At 36.8% G+C, this 27900-nt stretch overlaps 1 protein-coding gene and 1 long non-coding RNA gene across 7 annotated transcripts; one reads left to right on the forward strand and one right to left on the reverse strand.

The window, feature by feature from the left end:
- Window positions 1-60: 60 nt before the first annotated feature.
- LOC124453702 (inactive phospholipase C-like protein 2) lies at window positions 61-24511 on the reverse strand. Of its 5 annotated transcripts, XM_047004536.1 has the most exons (32): window positions 24228-24508; window positions 23974-24123; window positions 22208-22414; window positions 22012-22051; window positions 18993-19122; window positions 18671-18783; window positions 18384-18450; window positions 17397-17490; window positions 16593-16710; window positions 15953-16041; window positions 14878-14998; window positions 14717-14802; window positions 14284-14366; window positions 14063-14212; window positions 12650-12752; window positions 11147-11326; window positions 10722-10829; window positions 10584-10654; window positions 9856-9909; window positions 9678-9762; window positions 7858-8004; window positions 7592-7689; window positions 7185-7229; window positions 7016-7066; window positions 6777-6848; window positions 5568-5681; window positions 4088-4156; window positions 3963-4016; window positions 3861-3896; window positions 2018-2074; window positions 1476-1571; window positions 61-352 (listed from the first exon to the last, which is right to left on the reverse strand). In XM_047004536.1, exons 1-32 carry the CDS (start codon window positions 24433-24435, stop codon window positions 263-265), a joined length of 3186 nt encoding a protein of 1061 aa, XP_046860492.1. In that variant the 5' UTR covers window positions 24436-24508; the 3' UTR covers window positions 61-262. The 5 variants fall into 5 exon arrangements, 4 of the variants coding, with proteins under 4 accessions (XP_046860492.1, XP_046860493.1, XP_046860495.1 ...); XM_047004537.1 differs by lacking the exon at window positions 1476-1571 and having other exon boundaries at window positions 24228-24509; XM_047004539.1 differs by lacking the exon at window positions 1476-1571 and having other exon boundaries at window positions 193-352; window positions 3784-3896; window positions 24228-24511.
- On the forward strand, window positions 24434-25851 carry LOC124453708. Of its 2 annotated transcripts, XR_006951167.1 has the most exons (3): window positions 24434-24520; window positions 24811-24872; window positions 25237-25851. It is a non-coding gene; the product is annotated as an uncharacterized LOC124453708 (long non-coding RNA). The 2 variants fall into 2 exon arrangements; XR_006951166.1 differs by lacking the exon at window positions 24434-24520 and having other exon boundaries at window positions 24556-24872.
- Window positions 25852-27900: the final 2049 nt, after the last annotated feature.

The following is a 27900-nucleotide window of genomic DNA, read 5'->3' on the forward strand; positions in this document are numbered from 1 at the left end:
TTCAGGTCAGGTGATCGCTCTCGACTAATGAGATGCATGAAAAAAGAAACACATGAACAATTGCAAAAAGAAAATACAATTTAAAGAAATTAAATAATACAATCATATTTCAATTGCGCCGAATGTCCTCGTAGCGATAAATAACATACAACAAATCTTGAATGATTGAATCAATGAAATCAGCGGCAAAACTAGTTTGAAATAATCTCATGAAACATTTTAAATAAAATCTATGCGAAGTTATTCCTTTCGTTACACATTTCTATGTAGTAGTTTTTATCGTCTGAGCGTCTGTAGAATTTTCACTCAAATTCCACACGACGAGACCAGACGAAATTGCAGCTTCTGAAATCTAAAACCAGAAAAAACAAACAATGGTCTACTCGTCACTTTTAAACATAGACGCAGGAACAAATCTTAATTGGAGGAGGAACACGTATATCAATACGTTCCTCGACTTTGCTACATATATCACTATAAACTACAACGGTAAAAAGCAGCGTGTTCTGGAATGTACGTCACGTTGTGTGAACTAGACCCAGTTACAGCACCTCACGGTCAAACACGAAAAAAGCCAACTTTGAGGCCCAAAAAAGTCACGGAAGATGAAATTTTCGTTTTATATAACACATATTGCAAATTTTCTTAAAATGGTCAATTCTATCTAAATAGACTAATTCCCTGAGGGTGATATAAGCACTTTAAGAGTTCCTGTATTCTTTGCGATGAGTAAATAGAATAGGTGGGGAAAAGGTTACAGCGAGAATGTATTAGATTTTGGCAATGTTAACATGCACTTTAGGGGGGTTAAGCCCCCATTACAAAATTTAGGGGGATAAACCCCCTCCCCGCTTCCAACGCCTATATGCTTTTAAAGATAATATTCGCATACACCGAAATGATTCAATAAGCGCTTGGGGCGTTTATTCTTGCGGCTAAATAGGGACGTTAATAGATAGGAAGCGTTTAATAGAGAGAAGCGGTTTATATCATTTCAGTCACTCTAATGTTCGCCAAAAAACAACAAACTAAGACTGAATGTATGGTTTTTGAGCTCAATTGTTAATCTACTTTAATAACCAGAGACGCAGCGTTTATTAGAGAGGTATCTAATACAAACTCATGCTTTAAAGTTGTCGTGAATTAGATGCGAGGCGTTTACTTGATTATTTGCTGTGTTTCAAAGTGAATGCCTGGAACCCAGAGTATCGTTAGATATTTGTAGATGTAGATCGTCCAGGTTTGTAGAGTCCTAAAAAGGACTGTCGGTGTAGACTGATGTTTCGACAATATTGGCGGTAGTCATCTTCAGAGTCAAGTGAAGAGAAAACGTCACGTTCGCAAGAAGTCAACATCAACACCAAAAACAGTCCTTCTCAGGACTCTACCATCTTGACAATCTATATCTACAAACGTCTTACTGTATTTCAATAACGAGCCATTCTTACGACAGCATTACAAGATCACATGATTACCTGTCTTAAGTAGTCTAAGCAATCCTGTCTTGCAGACAGCAATAAAGCTGCCTGACCCTTGATAACACGAATGTTCCACGCATAATTCTCAACGGCCTAAAGAAAATAACCACTAACTTTTTTTAATTCACGGGCGACAAGTTGAATATAAATCAGCGTTTAATAAGTCCAAAGTTATTCGTTAAGTTATTCGAAAGTACCGGGGGTGGATTTAGAGAAGAGATTCGTACGCATGCTAGCCTTTGTAAAAGGGGGTGCAAGAGGGGTGACAAAACTTTCGTACAAAAGCCTTATAGGATGAATACCATACAAAGCCATTGTAAAAAAAGGTTATTCACCCATTCACAATAAAAAGAATAACAGAATTTAACAAATAAGACCCATATGCTACGGCAATAAGCCTCCCCCTCCGAAATCTAACCCAAACGAGAGCATCCCCCCCCCCCACACAAAACCATTGTGGATCCATCCCTGCTGATACAACAGCCAAAAATATGGTTGACAAGATTTCGCCTGAATAAAGGACGCGTGTCCATCCACACCTTTGCCAATCGTTTCTCCTTCACTCCTTCTTTGAGACAGAAATTTTGAAACTCCTCCTGCATAATGGAGTTGAAAGTCATCAATATACTGTCTTGTAACATACAATGTAGCAAAATTCAAACTTGGTAAATACCAAATTGTAACAGTTTTAGAATATAAAGAAAAACAATAAAAATTATGTTGAGATTAGGTCACATGTCGCGTGCAGCCATTATCCTAACATGACGTTAAAGGAAGTTTTACAGATCTTCAGTTCTACTGCGTGATTATCAATGTAAATAATATAAACGACAACTTTTTTGAAAATAGACATGTTTCGACATCTCATGATGCCATCTTCAGTATGAATGAAATAATAGGTGATACAGGGTTTATAAAAAGGAATATGATACATAAATTAGAACAATAAAAAGGAAATAAGATAATATAATGAGGAGCGTCCGAGCGTATTATAAACTAAATATTGTATTGAATTTAAAAACTTGAACATTGAGGTCAGGGTTAGTTTTGTTAATGTGGAGTGCTTCTTTGATTTTAAGGGTGAATGAGGTGTCGGCAGTGTCGATGATTTTGAAACAAGAGGGTGAATAGTTGGTTTTGCATGAGTGAGATTTAAGAAGGTGTCGGTAGATGTGAGAGTTTTTGTCTGTTGTGGTATGTTCCCTGATTCTGTTGGATAAATGGCGCGAAGTTTCGCCAATGTATCGGGAATTACATCCCGCGCAATTGAATTCATATACCACCATAGATTTAATTGAATCAGGGATTGGGTCTTTGAATGAGAAAATGTTTTTGATTTTGAATGATGTGAAAATTAGTCGAATGTCAATATCTGTACAGAAGCGTTTCATAATGTTTGTAAGTCTGCGTTGTGTGTGTCGTGAGTAATGTCCGATGTATGGTAGTTTGAAGTATAGAAAATTCCAAAATAACAACTCTATACTTCAAACTACCATACATCGGACATACACACAACAAACATATGAAACGCTTCTGATATTGACATTCGACAATTTCATCATTCAAAATCAAAACATTTTCATTTAGATAAATCTATGGTGTATAATTCAATGCGCGGATAATTCCCGATACATGTTCATTTATCCACCAGAATCAGGGAACATACCACAACAGACAAAACTCCATCTACCGACACCTTCTTAAATCTCACTCATGCAAAACCAACTATTCACCCTCTTGTTTCAAAATCATCGACACTGCCGACCCAAAATCAAAGAAGCACCACATTAACAAACTAACCCTGACCTCAATGTTCAAGTTTTAAATTCAATACAATATTTAGTTTATAATACGCTCGGACGCTCTCATTATATTATCTTATTTCCTTTTATTGTTCTAATTTATGTATCATATTACTTTTATATAAACCCTGTATCACCTATTATTTCATTCATACTGAAGATGGCATCATGAGATGTCGAAACATGTCTATTTTCAAAAAAGTTGTCGTTTATATTAAATGTGTATTGGCAATAGTGCTTTTACGAAACAATGTAAATAACCTATTAAACTCGCAGATTATTGTCCAGATACCGAGAATTGTCTGCAAGTATTTCGTTAGTACAATCGAGAGAGCAATGCACTGATAATTCAATAATAATTTGATAGTCGAGTTCACAGCATGCAGCGCTACAGCAGTAGACGAGACTTCCTCTATGCCAGCTCGCTCACAAGGAAGCCCCAATTGCGCTGCAGTGACGTCAAATCGACGTCATAGCCCAAAGGATGATCAAATTCAAATTACACTTCAAGCGAATAAACTTCATTTAGTTGCTTTGATCTAGATACACCATGTGATAGGGTATTTTTGACTATTCTTACATGCCATTCCATGCCAGCTCGTTCGCAATGTGCTATCTACAAAACAAAAAAACAAGCAAAAATAGCACAAAACTTTAATTTAAAAATGCTACCGTGCCGCACTTTTTCGTATACTGAATCGGATTTTTCGACGAGATTCCTCGATTCCTGTGTCACCTTGAAGACAACGAGAAAAACAATTAGCTCGCTCTCGTGAATGATCGTCAAGACAAATGGAAACTACTGACCCGCTTCAGGGCAGATATCGCTTTCTTCAAGATTTCGGGCATCTCTCCGTTGCATTCAAAGTAAGGGTACTATAAGATTAAAATCAGGTAAATAACGACCGCAAATCAACAGCTGTAATGCCGTCCAAAGCCAATCTGGAAGACTGTATGCACATCAATAGGTGACTTGCCTTGTTTACGTTTTGCTGACGGGCAGATTGATCCCAATGGAGGTGAAGCATTGTTGCTATAGTGTTGTCTAAAACCACTAGACCAAATCTGCCTGCCCGCTAAACGTAAACAAGGCAAGTCATCTATACAAACAAGAGATTGCTTTCATGTAAATATACACAGCCACCGCTCGAACCAATGCATCACAATATATGAGAAATCACTGAAATATACACGAACATCATACTCGCAACTAGCAATAGGTCAAATACACACGACCTATCCAAAACAACGATATGCAGCTCAAATATACAAGAGCACCTCTAAGAACGTCACATCAACAATAAGTATGAGAAATTACTTGAATATACTCGACCACCACTCGCCCAACCACACCATCAAAAAAGAAAGAAATTCACGACCTTCGTACATCTTATATGTTTATATGTCCTTACCATATAATAATCAAATATACTTTATCCCAGAGGTAAATCGTCATTCTATTGGATCAGAACTATTTGATTCACTTTTTTTGAGAGTAAATTTCTATTTTGCCACTCTGCTTAACGTCACATCGAGATTTGTTGTGTATATGGGTGGACAAAAATGACCCCCCCACCCCTCATTACAGAAATTGCATTGTAAAGGTTATTCACAATGACTTATGAACTTCTTTAACAGAATTGTGTTATTTTGTTTCTTTTTGGAGAAATGTAACTTTTCTTCAATATGCACATCGTCGTAATGACATCACATTGCATCACTACCATAAGGAAAAACTAGTTTTGTCCAAAGTTAGCAATACAATATCTAACTTATGCATCTTTACAAATATTCATCAATAAATGTATCATGTATACACCAATGTATTCAACAAAAGTGTATTTGTTCATAAAACGTTGCAACGTCGTGGAAAATTGACGATGTTAAAATGTCATAACGCTCTGTGACGTCATTTGCATTTCTTGCAGAAGCATGCACGGCCTAATCATTCCTGCTATTTGTAAAAATTTAATTTTCCTTTCGTTGCTTCCTTTAAAGGAATAGTTGACCATCGTCAACATAAAATTCTGATTCTTCAACAGTAAACTTTTTTTGTTTCTATTCATTTCTCCAAATTCGACAGGCTACGAACCATTAACGATAATTTTCTGATATGGCTTACATTTTTTTGTCCGCACGTTGTATATACTAAAAAAGCCACTCACCTAACCAATATATCGAGGTAAATTCTCAATTTTCATACACTTTTACATACAGCTATGGACACAATAAAACGAAGCGACTGTATGCAGCCTTATAACTGATATAAATTGTTAAATCATCAAACCTTTTCATCCATCGATAAACTCAGATTGAAAGTTTGCGAACTCGCTTCCATTCGAGATGCCAGTTGCCGTAAACATTGTTTGATGTTCGATCGAGCGGGTACACCACATGTTTCCTGGAAATTAGTTAACGCGGATCGTAATAAAGATCGTAGAACACATCGTAGAGTAAACGTTTTAATAATTATTTCCATTTACTGAAACTCAGCGATGGATCCACGATGGTATCGAGAGAAGGGGAGGGAGTGTGCTCTAGTGTTGAGGAGATTTCGGTGGCTAATTTTCGCAGTGGCATGGCTAACGTTTTTGTTCAATTCAGCTACATTTCGTTGTGATCGGGAGATTTTTGGAAAGCTGCTCTGTTAAATATCCTGATGACAAATTGCTTTTGCTTGATTGTTTGGTATGTTAATAGCTACTTTGTGGGGAAATTTCAACTTCTCCTGCACCCAACACCGCTCCCCCCGTTAAAACCGTTCCTGCTGAGACATACAGAGGCGTAACTAGAACGTTAATTGGGGGGTGCATATCCATATATTCCCATAAATTGAATTTCAAAAGAAATCAGTAGGGCACATCTGAATATATGAATATAAATCCCCCAATTAACGTTCTAGTTACGCCTCTGGAGACATAGTATAGGGAATATACAGTAGGTCCACGTCGTGTGAAACTGGCTGCTGTATATTTAATTAGATTACTGGCTGCCATTAGCTATATCATCATTCCCATTGGTCAAAAAAAGCAATTAACTGGCTGCTACTATGATAATCACAAGCGTAATAGATTAAGCGTGTCACGAAAAAATTCCATGGAGTCGATCTACTGTATATTTACTATACTGTGGTATGAGTTTGTGACGAGTTAAACAACAGTACACGCAAGTAACGACTCTTGAAATTAGATCTTGAAATTCAGCACATGCAGCTTACTAAAACCTCACGCTTTTACGTACGTGTAAAAAACGCAGGTTATGATTCATAATACGCGAAATTGATCCTAACCATTATGCCGGCCATAGCCTGGTTCTGTAAGATTAAGGCTGGGGTTAGGATTAGAAATCGATTTCGCGTATTTCTAGGGAAACGGAATGGGCACGGAATGGATTGTGCATTGTGTGTACTTGCGTTTACTTGCGTTCAATGGCATATACGTGCGTGCAAGTACACGTGTCCAAAACGCTACAGTGTAAAACAAGCCTCGCCTTTCACCTTCAATCTGCCTAGGGCATTTTGAACATTTTCGCGAAGATCTGTGGCATCAAGAATCGGTTGTATTGCAGTCTAAATGAAAGCAACAACTACCATAGTCAGAAATACATCGCACAGGATACAACACAAGTTTAATGCTCACTAGAATTTACAAAGACACACAACGTTGTGTTGCATCGATTGAAGATGCAATTCAGACCGCAAAGATGGAGTGATGATTTCGAAAAAAATAATCTTACCTTAAATGTTTCATCGACACCTGCAACTCCAACTGTCCGAAGTCTCGCGTACTTATATGAAGGAAGCATGGAATACATCATTACACAAAGACGCAATGGTATAGTAAAATATCCAAGCTAATGAAATCGTGAACAATTCGTGAGGTATAAATCAAGCTCTCCAACCTACCTCCCTTCCTTTTTTCGAACGTTTCAAAGAAGACCTTTTTATCTTCTAGAAAATAAACTCGCTATGTAAATCCAAACGCCATCAATAAAAACACCTCCAGCAATCATCAAATCGACAATCATTGTGAACTGATGTTAGTTACCGCAGCTTCATCTATTCCTGTTAAGGTCACGTGTATGAACAACTAACTGCCTTCACCTTGCCTCACGTCACTTACCGCAGCTTCATCTTTTCATGTTAAGGTCACGTGTATGAACAACTAACTGACGTCAATTACTTAAGTTGCATTTCGTTCAGTTGGTCACGTGTATAAAACTAATTGACTTCACTTATCGCAGTTTTGTTTTTATCAGTTTTGGTCACGTGTATGAACAACATACCGACGTCACCTTGCCCACGTCACTTACCCCAGTTTCATCTTTCCCCGTGATGGTCACGTGTATGAACAAGGTGACACAATGCATGGGTTCACCAAGACCGTTCAGCAATCGGATATGACGGTAGCCTTGGGAATGAAATTAAATAAAAATTTGAAATAAAAATCTCGATTCTTTGAGATATTCACATCATTGTAAATCCTACAATCGTATTGACATTCACGAGACTATCTATTGCTGCATTCAAGACAAAGATATTTACTTTGCCTCATAATGTCAACAGATAAGGAACTCACCCTGTCTCATGCAGACAACAGGTATTGAATATTGGCCAATGAAGGCGTCCCCAATGAAGTCATCATCCAGAACGACAAATCTCACAAGTGCTAACTCGGGAATGTTGATATGAAACTCGAATGACTCGTCGAATACAGGATTGAAACCTAAAAACACCACAAAATTACAAATGCAGCATTTCATACAGTAATAAACACAAAATTATATAAAGGTGTCCTACCCCAAAAATAACGGAACTCACTTAAATGAATTATGTATTCGCTAAAGTTATTATGCAAAATAATGTAACTAGCTTTCGAAGCTGTTCAATGAACTTAACAGTACGGCGCTTCTGGGGTTTATTAGGGTTTGTAAAGTATTAGCTTAAGGAAAACAAGTTAAAACTTTAAAGTTCTGTCATACACTGATTTTCATTTCAAAATTATTACGCAAATGCTTTGTAAAGGCAAAGCGACATTATTTGAGTTAGAACAGCCACAAAATAAAACGTAACCATATTCTCCATAAATTGCAACGAACATAGACAAGCGTACGACTAAATCTAACCTGGCGGAATAAATAGCTTTTGCCTATCAACTATCCTATGCAGATTTAATTTTAATGCATACATAATTAGTACACAAGTCTCACAAATTGTTACTATTAGGTGTGATTTGAGGGATTTGGTGCAGGATTTTAGTCTTTCAAAATTATTGGTGTTGGTGGTGGGGGTTCGAGCCCCTCCTCCCCTAGTGTCCGTCACTGATTTGTGGTTTTCAAGTGGGGGAATACACAGGAGTTGATTGAAGTAGATGATAGTTTTCCTGAAAAGGAAACGAATTCACAAAGGAAACGAAAGGATGAAATACGGGTGGATGAACGCATAACAAATAGATATTGACTGAAGTATGTAAAATAATGTACAAATGTGAAAAGAATGTGAGCCAGTGAAGAGAAGGCAAAATAAAATAGCGATCAATTCCAAAGAATACTTTACATGAATACACTACACTAATACAGTAAATTTATTTAATGATAAAAATGGTACAACTTTTATAACTACAGCATACAAATATAAAAATGTTAACTAAAATCAATGTTTAAAATATCCATGATAATTTTCAAATTACTAGCTTGAAAAAGAAAAAGAAAGAAAAAAAAGGGACAGTCAGGTGTAAAGACAACTTTCCCAATAACCTAGGTCAATATTTAAAGTGTGTTCGCGAGTTGAGGCAGATCTACTTCCTCGTATCGCAGTAATTGCTGACCTAATCAGTGCGAAAGACAGTTTACAACGCATCCACGCTAGCGTGATGCCATATTGCAGCTTTCTCTTTTGTGCCAGCAGATCAGCTAGCCGTTTATAAGCAATTGCCGTCTCTTTCCCCATACCACCTGATGTTGATACACTACACTAATGAATATTCTACAGCGCTATTGATAAGTCAAAGAGTGTATGTTCGTATATGAATGTTCAATGTACTTTATTCAACCACGGAACTATTTCACAAATATTTAACAAAGAAAATTGAAAGTGACCTTCCAATGGACCGCGCACGCTAAGTATATACAGAAAAAAGGAAATGGAGTAAAAAACATAACTCAAAATGATTTCTAAAATTTACTAAAAACCTAGTTATATCACATAAAATACGTACTATTCGTTTCTGCATTATTTGCAAAACGCTTTAAAGATTTATAGCTTTTTCAATCGGACGATTGAGTATTCCGAGCCACTGCATCTTTATACGAAAAAGACTATTTCATCCGAGTTAAAACCAAACAATAAAATGTCGCATGTATTTGAATAAAATAGTAAAACAATTGGCTGCTTACTAACCGTTACTAGGGATAGTCTTGGTTCTTTCGTGCGCGGTGTCTCCTGGGATACCATAAACAGATACGGATACGAAAGGATCGACAACCTGGAATGGTTACAAAATAAATTCGTTCAGGCACAAGGGAATGAGCTTGTACATCATGCATTAACGGCAACGAGACACAAATACTGGTATTACCTCAGCTTTCGTGCCTGACATTTTAGGTTTAGGAAACTGCTGACCACTGATCACCTACAAGGAATGAATAAATGCATTTTTATAGCTGCAAAAAGCAGGTACCACGAATGACCGATGATTTTTTTTTGAGGGTGGGGGGAGAGGGGATAATATTCATGCATCCATGTTCTTCATTAAATCCTACACACCAGAATTTAACAATGGGTTCGAAAGTAACAGAGAACTATCACTCTTCCATTTTTCAGCTACACATGCAATACATTCGTATTTTCGTACTTACATTTCCTTCCATATGACGTCACTAAGCACATTTAAATATAGCCAAAGTTAACTTGTAAATATATGTAGTCTGATGATGAATTTGTGTTAGATTCAAAAGATTAGCATATGAAAATTGTCTGGTTTGTTTTCTCAAATATTGAGTTCGACACGGATCTTTTTTTTTGGATTAAGCTTAATACAATACTTCATTATTTTCTATCGAAATCAACAGCGAAGACTACAATTTACCTTGTTATTCGACTTTATTCTAAAGACATTGTTAAACCATAATTAAAGCTGTTATTTTGAGTTTGCAAAATGAGTTCTTTGGAAGCATGTTTTTTCATTGTATTTTACGGATTAGAAAATACGAATATGAGTCCTCTCCTTCAAATTATCAATCGATCGCGGTCTTTGAAAAATGAACGAAAAGAAAAACACGTCTAAACTAGGTCGTGTCCGTTTACCTTTATTCTCAATATCTGTGGAGTTATCCCGGCAATAGCGTCTTGTGACGTCGGGTTAAAATACGCTATTTCTACGAAATATTCACGACTTAGAATTCATTCTGGGAACAAAGTTCATCGTATTTAAATCAACCTCACTTTCTCTCATCACCGATGGCTTTAAAATGTAACCACAACGACCGTTGTTGTTGAACATCGCCGTGTTGAGGTCCATTGCAGAGCCGCCTGTCTGATAGTTTAAGGCCACTGTAAACAACATAAGAAACACTCCAAATCAATGACCTAGAACCCAATCTACTAGATACCTCACTCCGCCAAAATTGTATTGTTACGAGTGAGGCGAGCCGCCATCTTGAAAGGTGGCAAAACTGATGACATGATATACAGTCGAAGAAGCGATAGTCCAGTTTGGTTTTAACATGTTTGAAAGGATTGTTTTTTAAACTTTCTGTTAACTTATTTTCGACAGTCTCGCTTTTTTCCACCTTAAAAGATGGCGTCCTCGCCTCATCTTAACACGGTGTAATTATTGGGAGACTTGGTTCTAAACCATCGCTTCGTACCCATCTGACATCCGTAGCTCCACATCTCCACTGGATTGTAGTTACTGGAGTCGAAACGGTCTCCTGACGGATGAACGCGAGAAACAAACATCTTGTTATGCTTTACAAAATCTTCGGGAAACGACGTAATCAGCTTCCTCGCCGTAATTTCATTGACGGAGCTCACTTCCCAGTATCTCTCTAACAACAAAAACGAAATAAATTCGTCCGCCTCCCGATGAAACATTCAGAGATCATAGGGAATAGACAATGGGTCGAATTGAATTCCTCGTTATCTCCCTTTGGTACGACACGATACAAGAGGGGATAAAACGGAGAGACGATTGGTCAAACTAAGGGACTGAGCACATGAAGCATTTTCAAGCCCTGCTAAGTGAACTGAAATTTCAGCCATGCCTGCAGTACACGAATCAAATACTATGCGCTTTAAAATAAAAACTTCCAAACTCGGTGCTAAATTCCATTGAAATACATTCGAACGATTATTCGCTCAAACAAAGCCGTCGAACTATACACCAATGCGATATCTTGAATATGCATTTAGCTAGCAGCAAAACAATATTAAATACTCATGATGCGATTTTTTAAGAGATTTGATAAAAAAGCAATATTGTTTACTGTAAAACAATGTAATAAAAGAAATATCTTTACTGCGCATGTTATCCATTTTACGTCACTTCCGCTGCCGAGTCACCAACTTTTAGGCGCGAAAAGTGCACGAAGATAAATTTTCGTTCGTTTAAATATAGTGCAAATGTTAAAAATCGATTTAACTAAGTAATGATTTAAAAGATTTCAATAAGACTTTAACATACTTCTTTTTCCTCATTTACACTTCTGTTAACACAAATATGCGCTCAGCATGAACGTTCGCCTCTGTCGCGTGATCATGGCTTTGCAATTTACGTTGCGGTTTGTGGTTCAGGTTTTAACGCCAAGAGGTACTTCTTGCGGTAGGTAATGAATTGCAAGATTTTTAGCACTTTTAATAAAACCACGTAAGTTTATGGTTCATTGTAATTATTTTATGTAAGTATACATCATGAATATTTCTAATTATCGACAAACCTTAACACCACATCAAATTTAGCTCATGACAAGGCGAATTGCAAAATACAAATGCAAAACGCCAAACTAAATTTAATTTTTTCAAAACGGCAAACCTCGAAGGCAAGCTGGTAGTTGAGGTTTGCCGTTTGCCGTAGACGCCAACTAAAGCTCTCTATTTAAGATCTCAGGCTCCTAGGTTGAAATACGCCAAGTAATTGCAAAAATTTTTAGCTGACTTAACACGGCCAAATCGAACCCCGGGGATGAAAGTGCTTGATGCAATCAACCTCCACATGTCTTTCTATGTCTCGCGTCGTATTTACCAGTCACCATAGCGAAAGAGAACGCGTACCCTACCTCCCTAATAATCACCCGGCAACCAGAAGTGATTCAAGAAAAGATGGCTGAAAGCATGTTTCATTGAACACCACTGCCTCTCCTGGTTGAACTTACGATTTTCTGCGGAGTTCTCGAAACTTTCAAACGTGAAAGACTTGCTGAACGAGACAAGATCTGAGAGCTGTCTTGCTAGCTTGATCGTCTTTTTCGGACCTTCCTTAAAAAATCACACAAATGCTTTAGCTAGGACAATATAAACAGCACAAAGATTGTAACAGCGCTTCATGCTGCATGCTTTGTACATTTTAGAGTACTCAACGAAATACTCTAACGTACTCGTAGGGAGGAGATTGTGGATGCTAACGTCATTGAAAGTTGCAAGTGCAGACTGAAATACTTTGTTAACGACTTATACTACTATTAAAAGACAAGATTTGCACTATGCCTTTTTTTACCACAATCAATTGCTGAAGTATGTTCTTCGTAAATAATTTGATTTCACCTATATTGTGCTGTATCCAACGCGATTTAAAACAAGTTTTCTGTTATTTCACAAGTTCAAGTCAGTTATTTAAAGGCCCGTTCACACTATCCGATTATGTCGGATCCTAAAAAACGGATCGTGTCAACACATATAAGTAAGTCTTCGACAGTTGCAGCCGTCAGTCTGAAAATCGGATGGAAATAGAACTTGCTCTACTTTGATCTGACAAGATCAAAGGAAAGCCGACTAGCCCCAGACCTCTCAGTCTCCATACTTTCCAAATTTCATACTTTGTCGCGAAATATTAGATTTGAAAAAGACGCGGAAACAAGAACAAAAATACGCAAAATATATCGATAAATGTACTGGATAACACACATGGCTGCTCACACGACTATAAATATCCAAACGAATATAAAGATCAACAAAATTATTGAACAAGTAACCACTGAATAAGTAACCACATTACTGAACAAGTAACCACTGAATAAGTAACCACATTACTGAACAAGTAACCACATTACTGAACAAGTAACCACATTACTGAACAAGTAACCACATTACTGAACAAGTAACCACATTACTGAACAAGTAACCACATTATTGAACAAGTAACCACATAACTGAACAAGTAACCACATTACTGAACAAGTAACCACATTATTGAACAAGTAACCACATTACTGAACAAGTAACCACATTATTGAACAAGTAACCACATTACTGAACAAGTAACCACATTACTGAACAAGTAACCACTGAACAAGTAACCACATTACTGAACAAGTAACCACATTATTGAACAAGTAACCACTGAACAAGTAACCACATTACTGAACAAGTAACCACAAGTCGGAACCGAAACAATCGGATCGTGTGAACGGGCCTTAATAAATACAATTCAACATACTCATCCTTTTCATACGAACATCCTAATACAATAATATCCATCATATACCACATAAATCTCAATCCATCCACATAAAATTATGACGAAAAGAGGCGAGAAAAACTTCGGTTTTTTAAAACAATCTGCTCCTTACTTTTACAAGTAGAGACTTTAAGGATTTCTTTTTAGCAAAGTTCTTCATATTCTGATTGCAATTCACAGTGGTGCTTCCACTTTCAAAATCTTCCTCCTCTTCATCAGCAGTCACATCACCTTCTTCGGTGCCATCTGAAAGTTTCTTGCTCTGAAATTTCCACACATCGCTTTAGTGTAAAACAAACCAGCGCAACAACTGCGAAACACACTTGGCCAAACCTTAATCAGTATTTTTCCTTTTAGTTCTTCCGGAGAAGGCAGCAATCTTTTGTTCTTTTCAGGAGGAAGAACATGCAGTTTACCTAAAAATCACGATGCATCATTTAGGCAATGTTTTCATTACAACGGAAAGTAGTATGATGCATCATTTAGGCCATGTTTTCATTACACCGGAAAGTAATCAACCGGGATGAAAATCGAAATTTTTTGAATGTTTTCATGGGACCGTCACGAAATCACGAAAAATCCTCATCCACGTAACGCCTCTTGAGCAGGCTAGTTTTACACTTATCTGCCATTTTTCAGCCAAAAAATGGCCTTCACGCAGTGATTTGTAAGCGATGCATATTGGTTGACACACATTCTTCAATCTCACGAAAAAGGAGAACGGACCAGGGTGTTAAAATTATAGAATCAGCTAACATTTTTTTACCTTTAAGGATGCCCTTAAGATAGTCAGCCATCTTACTTTGTTGTTTAATACAGCAGTGGTTTTTTAACGACATTATCAAAGGATATCTAAGCAAAGATGAAGACCACAGAAAATGAACGATCAGTGTTGACGTTGTTCGAAACTTTATTTAAGTTACTCACTCCGACGCTTTAAAAGCACAGTCGTTGATGGCTTGTACAACATCTTTGAAATATATTCTACTGGTCAGCGTTTTGCCGTGGCTGATCACGGGCTCATCATCGGGACCATCCCAACAGTCCACTAAATATTAATTTAAAGTTTTAACTGCGGACACAAGTTAGAACAATGCTTAAATGATCAAGCGATTAAGTATTAATTATTAATTACTTAAATATCAATTAAAGAAGAAAAAATACTGCATGCACTGATTTTCATCTCAAAACTATAACGCAAAAGCTTTGTAAATTAATAGCAACTTTAACTGAGTTACAAAAGCGACAAAACCTCATTCATAGTTTCCATAATTTGCAACGAACATGAAAAAAATTGCGTTATCTCATGCAGATTTCATACATTGCACACATATTTTTTGTGCGGGACACTGTATTTAGTTCTATAGCTTCCCTTTTCCAATTTTTGTATTGGTCATGCGCAGATGTAGAAAACCGTAATAAATTTCATCGCTGCAGGGGGGAGGGGTGCAGGCCTACATTACTTGACAGATCAAAAATAAAAGGGCGCGCAACCAACATCACTATAATTGAATTTATGCAATAATTTTCAAGTGAACAAAATTAGTAATAACTCTAGTTTACTGAGAATGCTACACCAAGGTCACATCCATTTCTTTAAAGAAAGAGTATCACGGTAATGCTTTGCGCGCTTGTATTTACTTCTTGTATGGAGTCTCCGCGATATCTAATGTGTAGTTTATAGAAGTTGTATTTCCGCTGACCAAATGTAAAATGACGTCTTTCTTTAACTTAACTCTTGTTTCTTCTTCGATTCCTGGCCAACCGTACTTTGATGTTAATGGGCCAGACTTAGTACAATATTTAGGCACATTGCTGCAGTAACAACCTAATATATGCCGCCATTTTTCTTTTGGGGGCGAAAATTTCTACTAGTGTCTGGCGCTTGCTGAGCGCGCTAAGCATTACAGTGAGACTCATTCTTTAAAAAAGTGCACTGGAAACGAAAATTCACTATGTTTTTAGTGATAAATAAGATCAGTAAAAAGCCTTAACTACTTACATTCAATACAGCGACAGCAGAGCTCGCATAACGCTTTTGTATAGCCTGTCACGCTCGAACGACCAGCCAACTGATCCTCTAATAAATATCTGAAAAGAAAACAACAGACAAAATTTGGTCTGACGAGCTTAGGCTCTCCCATCTCCCACCTGCTTTATATAGTTGCAAAGTTTAAAACAGGGGGGTGTTTAAAATCATGTGTCAGGATTTGGTAAAATATTGCACATATGGTCACAATATGCATTATGTACAACATTGAACTGACCATAATTGGAAGGCTACTTCCCGCCAATATAAGAAGCCAGCAATTTAACATCAGTGTGACAAGACTTGGTAATTTATCTTACCGAATCCGCTTTGGTGAGCTTGGACAGTCCCACACCAGCATTCTGCACAGATCAACGAATTTTTGATGATAAATTATTCATGTATGGTTTTATGTATTGTCACATATTTGTTTGTGACAGTAAGCTAAAATGTGTGACTTAATGATGCTTAAAAATGCGTGACCGTTAAAATTGGCCTCGTGCAAGTACAGGCAGGTTTATCTACTAAAGATAGCCCTCCAGATATATTTTTAGCTCAATGGTATGAACTGACTAGAGCTATACCTCATAAACAGTCTCTTATCTGAACTTACGTGTTGTGAGAGGAAGCGATGAAATAATGCGACAACGGTTGATTCATGTCTTGCGTCACATTTGCACAGTCGGAGTCGAAGAGTTCGTTCGTTGACTTCAGCAAATATTTGGTGAATCCTGCAACGAAAAAATAAAAAAGGTAAAAGTATACTACTCCGGATACATAATTTACTTAACTTTACAACAACTTCTTAAAAAGCTAATAAAACTTTTACTATAAAAGATTAAGTGATCTTTAAGCCTATAAATCTGCAACAGCTCGAGGCCCTAGCAATTTTACCAAGGACAATGATGCATTCCCCCCCTTGAAAAATCTGCACCCCTCCTGTCAAACGAGAATCGATCCGCGCTCGGGGCTGCGTGCTATAGCGGAAAATCCATCTTGTTGTGTTGTAACACATGTCGTAATCTATCGAGCGCTAAAATGTCTTGTTGTTTCTATAGTGACTATATTTTGTGCATGATATTTTAAGGAGTAGGCGCAAACTGTTAGATTTCCTTGTTGTATAGCAAAGTTGAATAAATAAATAAATAATAAAATAAATAAATACTATCTGTAAAAAATGAAAAAACTATGGTTCCCATTTAGAAAATTGGTTCATGTCGAGAAATGTTTGCCTTGATCTCGGAAGAGCGCCGTAACCTTCGCACTAGCCTGCGTGCAGTCTCTACGGGGGAGAGAAAATTAGGGCAGAATGTAGAATATTAGTAAACTTAACACTAAATTAGACTGCTTATACTTAGCTTTATATCACTACATCTCATGTAATCTACGATTAAAAGCTTCAAAGGCCGTCACTGACCATCGATTCCCATGTATTTTTTCTTCCTTCCCTCAACAGTTGGTTCGCAATGATTAATAATCTCGATACAATGGTCTTTACCCACACGACTTAACTAAAATTGAATGAAGATGCCTCGTGAAACATGGCAAGTCTCCATTGTATGAAACTTGACAAGGGGAGTCGACAGTGCCTTGAAATAATGTCTAACTTGCACTTTATTTCCCATTTGAGAAAGTCAAGTTCTTAACAATAAACAAGATTGAAATGAAACCAGCTGAGTTTGAAACGATACAAGCAATATTTAAACAATTCTGTAATTAAATATAATATAAAACAAATTCGGGAGAAGCAAGACATCTTGAGATTGCAAAATATGAATAAAACAAGACGAGAAGTGAACTATAAATTTTCGACTTTATTTCAAAGTCATCCTCATTCTGTCTGAGGATGAGTTTGAAATAAAGTCGAAAATTTACAGTGAACTTCTCGTCTTGTTTTGATTCATATTTTGCAATCTCAAGATCTCTTGCTTCTTCGGGATTTGCTTTATATTATATTTCTTTAAATTGTCGACTGGTCATGGTTTCTGTAATTAAAGGTTTGTGGAAAGTTATTTCATATTGTCTTTTATTATCAACGTTCAACGTGCCATTTCACAAATAAAATCGACTGAACTGAAATTACAACATTAAATACCGAAGTATGACAGGCAAATTGTGATGGTGTGTTGTTCCACATCGCGAAACGTTCATCTTACCATTGACCTGGCATGTAGATATTGTTTCCGTTCTAGTATGAAATTAAACTTAGTAAATTCCTCGGTGTCTCGATCGACGTAATTCGAAAAAATAACTTTCGAATGCCTTACATTAAAGTTGCCCCGTTGCCCTAAAGTTTGTCCGGCGTCCCTGATTGTAAGACTGTGAAAAGTCAAGTTTATGCACAACCACAAAAATACTCAGCAAACAGATACGTCAACTTCACTCTACTATTCATGAGACTCACCCCCTGTTCGGATTCCAGAAATATAAGCAGGTCAGCGGGAGTCAAGTAATCTTTATTGCTGGCATATCTACGGAGAGGTAAGAAATTATTTAACGAACTTAATTACAGGGATCTATCCACGATATTTTGCTGAAGGGGGACTCGACTTGGATTATATTTCTTTGGCTACTTGTAGTAGTAGCATTTCAGACATTTTCTTTAAAATCCCCACTAATTATATTTTCATATAAAGCTCGGACCCTATGTTCATTGAATGCAACATATCTACAGCTCCCAACTCTCAATACCTGGCCATTAAGAAATACACTTCTGGCCTCGTGGTGAGATCTTTGTACAGCTGAAGAAATTCTTCTTTATTTAAACTATTTTTCATTGATCTTGAATTATCAGCAACAACTTCCTGGAAAAATGAAAAAGAGCGATGGTAGGACAGAAAATATGGTCGTGTTCAAATAGCAAGAACGGCACTTCTATGTGTACACAACTTACATCAATAGGATAGGCTCATATTTGTTGCCAACCCCCCCCTTTCTCTCTCAAGCCGTACCTCCACAGAAATGTCAATAATACAAACACCTAAGGACACCATCAATGTAGATAGTCATTAACCTTAAACTTCTGTTTGACAACACGAGCTGGTGCTGTGACGTTGACTTGTTGCAGCAACGAGAGAACCTCGTTCTCGTTAAGAAAACCTTTATTCTTCGTGTCCGCAAGTATGAAAATTTCCTTCAACCAATTGCGGTAGGATTAAGGAAAACACGCAAAATGAACAAATATAGATGGTGCGCATTCAAAACATTCAGTAAAGCCGATGGGAAGGATTGAGAAAACTCAAAGTGGACTTCCTCCGAGTTCAGTTCTTTACAGAGAAATGTTTTCAGCCGATTGATTTCGGACTGATTTCTTTTGATAACGATGATACTTTCAAAGAGATAAGCAAGGCAGAGCTTAATTTATAAATATTCAATTCACCCACCCAACGTTCTAGTTTCGGTCCTGACAATGAACTTCTAAAATGAAGAAAGATGTTGTAAAATTTATCAAAGGGGCTTAAACAAAAGGATGTAATTTACAGGGCTGAAGTTGCTGCTCGTTTCAATACCTCAAAATCATTAACGTGCACACGACATTGATGATCCTATATTATTTAAGAAACGATCCATTGCCGGTACACGTAATTACACTTTTCTACAGTGCAATTACAGCTTCTCGACAATGCAATTACACATTTTTACAGTGCAATTACGGATAAACTGCACAGCAATCAACCAATCACAGTTGAGAAATATCTCGAAGAATAATATTAGTATAGGTAATAGCATTGTTTCGAGTGCAATTTGCGAAAAACATGTATGAGTGCATTGGTCAACTACCAGCAGATAATTCTCGATATCTGCAGTTATGACGCTATACCTACAGATAATAGTTTCTACAAACGTGGACGCCATTAAAAGCCTTTGAGCAAAAAAGAAGTCGAAAACACTGAAAAAGCGACGAAGCTTGTTTTCAACATATTTAAAGCATATTTAAACGAGAACAACTTGAACCGTTTTGTTTCAGCGAGAAATTAGCGAAGGTTTGAAAATGTTTTACATTTATCAGTTTTAATATTTAGTTGAGGCGAATAATAAAACAATTATTGAATTCGTTTTTCGCATGATATCAAGAATTGTTCAGACTTCGGTCAATGTTATCCGTCTCAGCTTCGCTTCGGCAGATAACAATGACATCGGTCTGAAAAATTCTTGATATCATGCTCAACCTCATCCAATAATTGCTTAATAATATACATGAAAAAATTTCTCAATTCTGTTGATTTTTAACTTCAGTGTAAGTACATTTCAGCCGGCAAGTTATTCATATCGACCGGCTGGTATTTTTCAATTCCGTCACTGGTGTGCATGTTTTTCCAAAATTGCACTCGAAACCATGATATTACCTATACAAATTGCACTGTATTTTATTTTTTTTGCACTCTAATCAGATTTGAGAAACTTTTTTCAGTATACTATTAAACAAGCAATCAGACGCACGCTCAAAGGGAGTTTTTTGAACATTCCACTGAGACGTTAGACCAATTATTGAATATTCGCTTTAAAATTTCGTCGACAACTGCACTACTACCATTTGCGTTCCAGCGTTGAGTGCGAGAAATTTTCACGATGTATCCGTGTCTGAAACGCTACATTTCCTTGTCGTTTACTGCATATTTTAGGCGTGGAATTTGTACCTTTTAAAAAAAATATGTCAACGTTCGACAAGTCGTTTAAAGAGGTTTCCTTGAAGAAACAACATCTTTGCATGTTTTCGTAACACCTTTATTTTTTACTTATACATTTTTTGATAACAATGTCCATTCGTATAAAAATTTGTATGGAGTTTGATTAGTTATTATAAAAGAAACACAATGAAACGCGTGCGGTGATTGGTCTAGAGCTGTGTTTGAATTAGCCTGTGCAAAACACATCCAAGCTCAACCAATCAAATCAATAATAACAATCAATCAGACAAAGAGAATTTGCAAATCGATCATGAATACATTTAGAGGTAAAATTAAAACGATTACTTTAAATTTGTCTGTTTCGCATTATTGTTATTTTATAAAAGAAATAAAAGATGTTTTTCGCGTTTGCACTCGTGTTTGTACTCGGAGACGTTTGTGAGAACTCTCGGGCAGGTGCAACCCTCAACCTTCGGTCTCAGGCTTGCACTGATTTCTTCTCGAGTTCTCCCAAACGTCTCCTCGGTTTGCATAAGCCTGTGCAAACACAGTAAGCATCTTTTAGTTCTTAATTGCAACTATAATGAAGATTAATCGTGAAGGTCAAAGATAATCGATGAAATGTTTCTTCGCGTAGCCGACAGAATCACGCAGTTTGGGGTAAGATATTTCTTTTCGGTCTGTTCAATGTGAAATGGAGAGATTTTAGGAGATTCTGACTAGAATGGTATATTTCGATTTGTCAGATTCAAAGAAATCAAGTCGACGTTTACGGGTTGCTTCTGCATGACTGCATTATTGTGAAGAAAAGACGAAGATTTTCTTATCTTTTCTGTTGACGTTACTGATGAACTTCTGAGTTGCTTCCACATTGTTATCGTGAATTCGTACACACATTCTAAAAATCCCATCAGAAATCAGTACTGCTGTTAAACAGCGCATAGCATCTTGTAGGTCGCATTCGTCCTTCATGGTTAGTTGTTACAAAGGTATTTTCATCGTCTTTGTGTTGTAGTCGCGCGTTTTGGGTGTCAACTCCGTCGATAAATTCACCAACTGTCTCAGCGACCATTTGTTTAAATTGATATAAATTTAAACAAGTCAAACTATTTTTTTGGATTCAAATGAACCTGATATCGAGAACAGTTTTCTCCATAATGAATTTTTATATGGTTGGTCATTGTTATCAAAAAAATGTATAAGTAAAAAATAAACGTGTTGCACAAACATGTAAAGATGTTGCTCGTTAACATATTTTCTTTAAAAGATACGAATTCCACACCTAAAACATTCAGTAAACGACAAGGAAACGTAACGTTTCAGACACGGAACATCGTTGAAAATTTCTCGCACTCAACAATTGAACGCAAATGGTACTAAACAGGGAAATAACTAAAAGGATATCGATCCCTCATATGCTGCCCACTATTGAAAGAGTTTTTGCCTGAAAAAAAAAACAAAGAAAGAAATTTTACTTTACAAAAAGTTTTTTGGGGATACATAATGTTAAGCTGTTGACAAAAAAATAAGGGGGGGGAGGGTCAAAATCATAAAACTCCATTCCGCGAGGTAAAAGTGATGTGTACACGCTGTAACTCACTTTTCAAATCCGACTCAAGAAGACAACGCAGACCAGTAATCCAGATGTTGGCGTCATCAGGATTGCTCGCAATCAGATCTAACTCGACAAAATCGTCGCCATATATAATTGTAAAGGCACAATCTTCCGATATATCGTCACGCTCGATAGCACGAAACACGACAGTGTTTTTTCCCGATCTTACTTCTTTTATCATCGACAATGGAACTGTAAGAAAAGGTCGTAATAAGACAATTGGCGAGTGTTGAAACAAAGGATTTGAATTTTCGGCAGCGGTAATCTCATTAAATTAAGATAATATGACGTATTGCCAAATTACAAAAGAAAAATTAAAGCGTTGCACACGAGTTAAAGGGATAAATGCCGATGAGTAATTAACGGTCACTTTAGTCTTGGGACAATTGTTCACAGCGGTTATAGAAATAAGCAAAATAGTGAAATATTTAAATTGCGTCAGATTGATAATTATCTCACCAAGCAATCGGCTAAACACTGACTTCCACATTATAACTAGAGCGTTGTCCTGCCATTCTGATTCTCTTCTAGGAAGCACTTTTCATTTGTGATTATTGAATTTATGTCGAGAGTTATCAAACGAAGTCCAATAGCTGGGAATGGTTTAAATGATAACTCCTTCTCTTGCACATTTCTCCTGGCACTTATGTCCGAGTACATATATTGTTGACTATTACAAAGGCGCAGTGAAAAGAAACAGTTGTCCAGGCAAATTGTTTCAATTTTATAATTGATATTTTGTATTATGTCTTATTATATTATCTCATTCCCCGGATTTGTAGCTTTCTGAAAGCAACTTTCATGGAAAAGAAACGCGCCTCGGCTCGGTTCGAATGTCGCGTCAAATGACATTTTCACGTCGAATATTATAATCGATATATTTGTTTTGACAAGTTCGTATAAGCTTATCATATCGCGAACATCCCTAATAATATGACCTGTTTTTAATAGCTGTTTAATTGTCTAGTTTACATTTGGCCGGGTATATTTGACTTTACTTGTAGAACAGAAAGCGAACATTGCGAATGATATAATTAAAATTTCATACAAACAAAAGCTTTTGAACTTTCAAAGGAACTTAAATAGATCAAAAACTGTATACGGCTCATGGCATAACTGGCAATCATTGAGCTAATTTATCTTTGGCATTAACATTTCACGATGTTCTTGAACGATTAACATTGATAACAAATCGACCGGCATTTGAAGAGCAAAAATGTAAAATATAAAAGAAAATTTGATACATAACAGCGTCGCATACTTTTTGAAACGGCGCATACCAAAAGTTCGAATAAAAGTTGCAACCGTTTTGACTATTCGGTCGACAATTCGGGTAGTAATGAATATCGAGGGTTCAATGTCACCCTTATCATAATAAAATCAACTCATGATAAAAAAGCTCGATTCCGCCAATGAAAATTGGAAAGAAATTGCAGTACATTGTCATCGAAGGAGGCGTTAAATTTAACCACATCATCGATTCCGGTGCGCATTAATGAAAAGAACGTCTCCGAAATTTTTTCGTTAACTCAAAAACATCTGAAACATCTGCAACGTATGGCGATGGCATAAATATTTCATTCGTTCGCCGTTAATAGTAGATAAACACGATGTTGATATTGAACAAGGATACATCAACACACTTCAAACCTACGAACATATGGAAGTTCACAAGCAATCTTCTGGCCATAAATCATAAACTATTTGTTTTGATCCGTACACAGAGACATACATGGAATGAAATTCCCTACTTTTTGCCTTCTCCGGTTTCTTGGTGGAAGGACTCCATCGCAGGCAAGAGAAATCATGTTCCAAGTAAAAAAATCGTAGATACTGTCTCGATGTCGAGCGAACTTTATGTAACTCGGTACCACTTTGCATGCACAATAAACAGTCGGAAGCTGTAAGGATATACAAAAATACATTTGTTTCAAAAACACACCGACACAAACGTATACAATTGGCGAAACCGTTAGCCTGAAGCAAGGCAGCTACGTTACCTTACCATTTGCCACCTTCTTCTCGCTAGGAATCGAGCTGAACGACACAGACTTCGATACAGTTCGAACAGATTTTCTCTTCATAATGCTCGACCGTCTTTGCTGAACAAGTTTTCCAGCAGAATTCTCACCAAACACATCCTCACAATCTTCGAGTGCGTTGTTGGGGGAATTATTCTCCGCGCTCTCTTCCCTCCTCTCCTGCTCTTCCATAACGGTTATGTCCAACAGCAACGTAAAAGATGTGATGTTTAAAAATACAACGTGTTAGAGATGTGTCTGCCAAGTGTTGATAACTGTATGTAAAAGATTACACGGAAATAAACGGCGTGTTTCCACTTTTATGAAACGCAATCACACACGATCACACACCGTAGAAATAAATCATTACTTCTGGAGACATTTCCATGTTCTAGACATACCAATATCGTAGGAAACTAAGGAAAGCGACAACTGTTTTTTACATCGTCATTGTCATCTACTAAACCTATTGTTATCCACTGTCATCCACGATAATCCATCGTTCTTTTTTCACTCCTGAATCCAAATAACTGCGTATATTCAATGGAAGAAATATTTTTTCTTAAGAAAAGAATAGTTTTGACTTTTACCGACAAAAATTGGCATCGTAGTAGCTGGTTGCACAGAGGGTAAATATATCGTCAAAAACTTTACTATAAGTAAAATCGTGGTAGTGAAGGTACTTAGTGTACTTTGTTATACTATTAATATTGCCGAAGTCAGTGCATGACACGCTGTCAACGAAGGTGTGAGTTAAATGTTTTTGTGTTTTACGGAATACTTTGTTGTGATTTTTATGATTTCAAGCTCAAAAATCGGGATTGATAGTAATACTAACAGTACAGACGACGTGTAAGATCGTATTAAATGTAATGCAACCTTGAATTTGAGTAGGTAAATTCTGATTAGGTAAATTTATAAATCAAAAAGTTCAAAACAACAAAGTACCTGGGTACGAGGCTGGTTAAATAAGATATCAATTCCTCTTGCTAGGACCTATAGAAATTGAGGCGCCCACGGAGGATATTCAAGGATATGCTTTATGTTATGCACATGATGGTGCAGTCGCTGACTATGTAAAAGCTATGAAATAAACATATTTTGTGAGTCTATTTTGATCACTGATCAGTCGTTACGATATATAGAAACGAGCGTAATGGACATTGATGGCATTTCGTTTTCTTATTTTTCTTGTAATGGATGTATGGATTAAACACATCAAGTCGACGTAATTGACTGTCTCACTCAAGTTCGAAATCACAGCAATAAACGAAAAACATTTTTCCTGATTATTTTTCTCGAAATTTTATTCGTTCATCTTAACTAAACTCTCTATTTTGGATACCCCCGGAGGTGCATGTTCTTGTTGACAAGAGAAAAGGGGTCTTAGGGGTGTATGGCCTATTGCAGTTTGTCAGTTTCGGAAGTTCACAATATCAACCCGTGACCCTCATAGACAGACAACATCCACAATTATTTCGACCAGAGTTTATGAGCACTGTACGCATTAACCAGTTCTTTTACCAATTTGGGGCAATGATGGGGTTCGCCGCGCTTTCGTAATTCTATGGTTGCCACAAGCCACCCGAAAAAAAGCCACTCGTGCCTCGAAAAAAACCCAGCTAGTGGCCATAATAACATTGATAAAATATTATTTTTTATTTTTTATTTAGCGGTTCAAAGCGATATTTTTTATTTCAAGCAATTTGATTGGCTGCCCTTTTTACGATATCTGCCCGTGGGCAGAAGCGATATTTTTTCGCAATGTAATTGTTTACGAAGTAAAATGTAAATTTGAAAAATAAAATTGATATAAAAGCGTTTTAAATTGGTGAACGAGTAGGCAAGAGTGAATTTTACTGTCTAGACGAAGCGAAGTTTGAAGAAAACAATCCAATTTTAGGCTCAACATTTTTTTCGCGATGTATTTGTTTTCGAGGCGCCAAATTGGACTTTATTCTAAACTTACAATACTACATAACATACTAAAATTATACATGGCAAACTTTATATACTTCGAGACAAATCTAAAAAATATATGCGAAACTTGCTGTAGGACATTCTAAACTTTTCATATACGTTCGAAACTTCTTGTATCGTATCGTCAAAATTTATAGCCTATTCCGAAGTTTCATGAAGCGTTCCAATTTTTATATACTGTATGGCGAACTTTTTACTTTTTACTTTTTACTTTGCGATCCCCACTCTGGATTTCATATGAATTTAAATATATTAGTGCCCAGGTCCCAGGTTTTTAGAGAAGTGTATTATTTTGATTTTGACGCCGCCATATTGACAACATGTTTGCATTCGACATCGTGCTATCTCGACTTTAAACTTAATAATTCAATCAAAATAAACTCTCACTACATGGCTGAAAATACTGGAAACTTTCGGGCTGCTTTATCAAATCTTGCTCAGGAGGCGCGTAATCTTCTGGATAATTTCGATCATAGAAACACTTTGACAATTGAACGTCGTCTGATAGAATCAAATTCTCAGGCAACTTTGACTCAGGAAGATGGGGGAAATATTGGAGGAAACTCTTTGTCCGTAACTTCTCTACCCCTAAATCGACCAAGTCTTCCGTCCAACAGACTGAGTCAATCCGTTTCAAACTGCCCAAATTCAAACACAAATAATATTGCAATAACACGTGGGCAAAGAAGCAGTGCAGATGTACCCGCTGCTCTTCGACGGTCATTTTCAACACTTTCATCAACTACTTCATCAAAGAAAATCAAAAGACCGCCATCAAAAAAGATAAAGAAACATTGTATTGTTCACAAAGATCTTGTCCTACTTCCATCTTCCACATCTCAATTAGTACCAACTCATTAAACAAGATGTCAGCTTGAAAATAGAGGATTTGTAGTACATGGATGCCCAATTGACAAGTCTTGGGAAGAGTTTGAACTCAAAAACAAAATATATGGATGGTTTCCTATGTTAGAAGAAAATAATATTGATATTGACTTTGTCAAATCTTGTTATGGTCAAATTGTCACTCCAAAACTGGCAGGAGGTGTTCAATTCACTTCTGCTCGAGTTTTAAGCCTTTCCGGACAAGAAAGTATTTATATAAGACCAAAAGAGGATCTTCCCGATGATGATGAAGGTACATTTACTCCAGGAACAGAAACATTTTCTGAAACATTTTGCATATGCCAAGCTCTTTAGATTCCAGTCAAGAGCAAGTTTTCAATAACAATGAGCCTTGCTCTTCATCTATAACAAGTAATGATGGGAGTGAAGCTACATTACAAGAAATGTTTCCAAACAAGGATGATGATGTGTTAAATCATGCTTTAGAAGTAAGTGGGACTGTAAATAGAGCAGCTTTGGCACTTTCTGCAAACAGCAATGAGCAATTGTTATCAATTGGTGATGATACTGATGATGAAGTTCGTATTCAAGGTGTCTCTTCTTTGTCTGAAGAGGCATGTCTGCATGCATAAAGAATTTCATTGATCAGGTGATACACTACTATATACCCAATACGTGTCGCACATAAACCAATCACAATGTTACGACAAGTACTAACGAATATAAAGGACAAAGAACAACCCAACAAACGACAAGGTGCAGTTTACAAAATAAACTGCTCCGTCTGCCACGCCTCCTATATCGCCTCCTATAAACATAAGACTTACTGAA

The sequence above is a fragment of the Xenia sp. Carnegie-2017 genome, unplaced genomic scaffold, assembly GCF_021976095.1.
Source record: "Xenia sp. Carnegie-2017 unplaced genomic scaffold, XeniaSp_v1 HiC_scaffold_25, whole genome shotgun sequence".
Lineage (NCBI taxonomy): Eukaryota > Metazoa > Cnidaria > Anthozoa > Malacalcyonacea > Xeniidae > Xenia > Xenia sp. Carnegie-2017.

Excerpts from the sequence above, each read along its gene's own strand:
- LOC124453702 (XM_047004536.1), bottom strand. The coding sequence starts at position 24,435 with ATGGAAGAGCAGGAGAGGAGGGAAGAGAGCGCGGAGAATAATTCCCCC. Across the intron at positions 16,711-17,396 it reads AAAATACATGGGAATCGATG|GATTCACCAAATATTTGCTG; the intron begins GTCAGTGACGGC and ends TTTTCGTTGCAG. Across the intron at positions 1,572-2,017 it reads AGGAGAAACGATTGGCAAAG|GCCGTTGAGAATTATGCGTG; the intron begins GTGTGGATGGAC and ends TATTTTCTTTAG.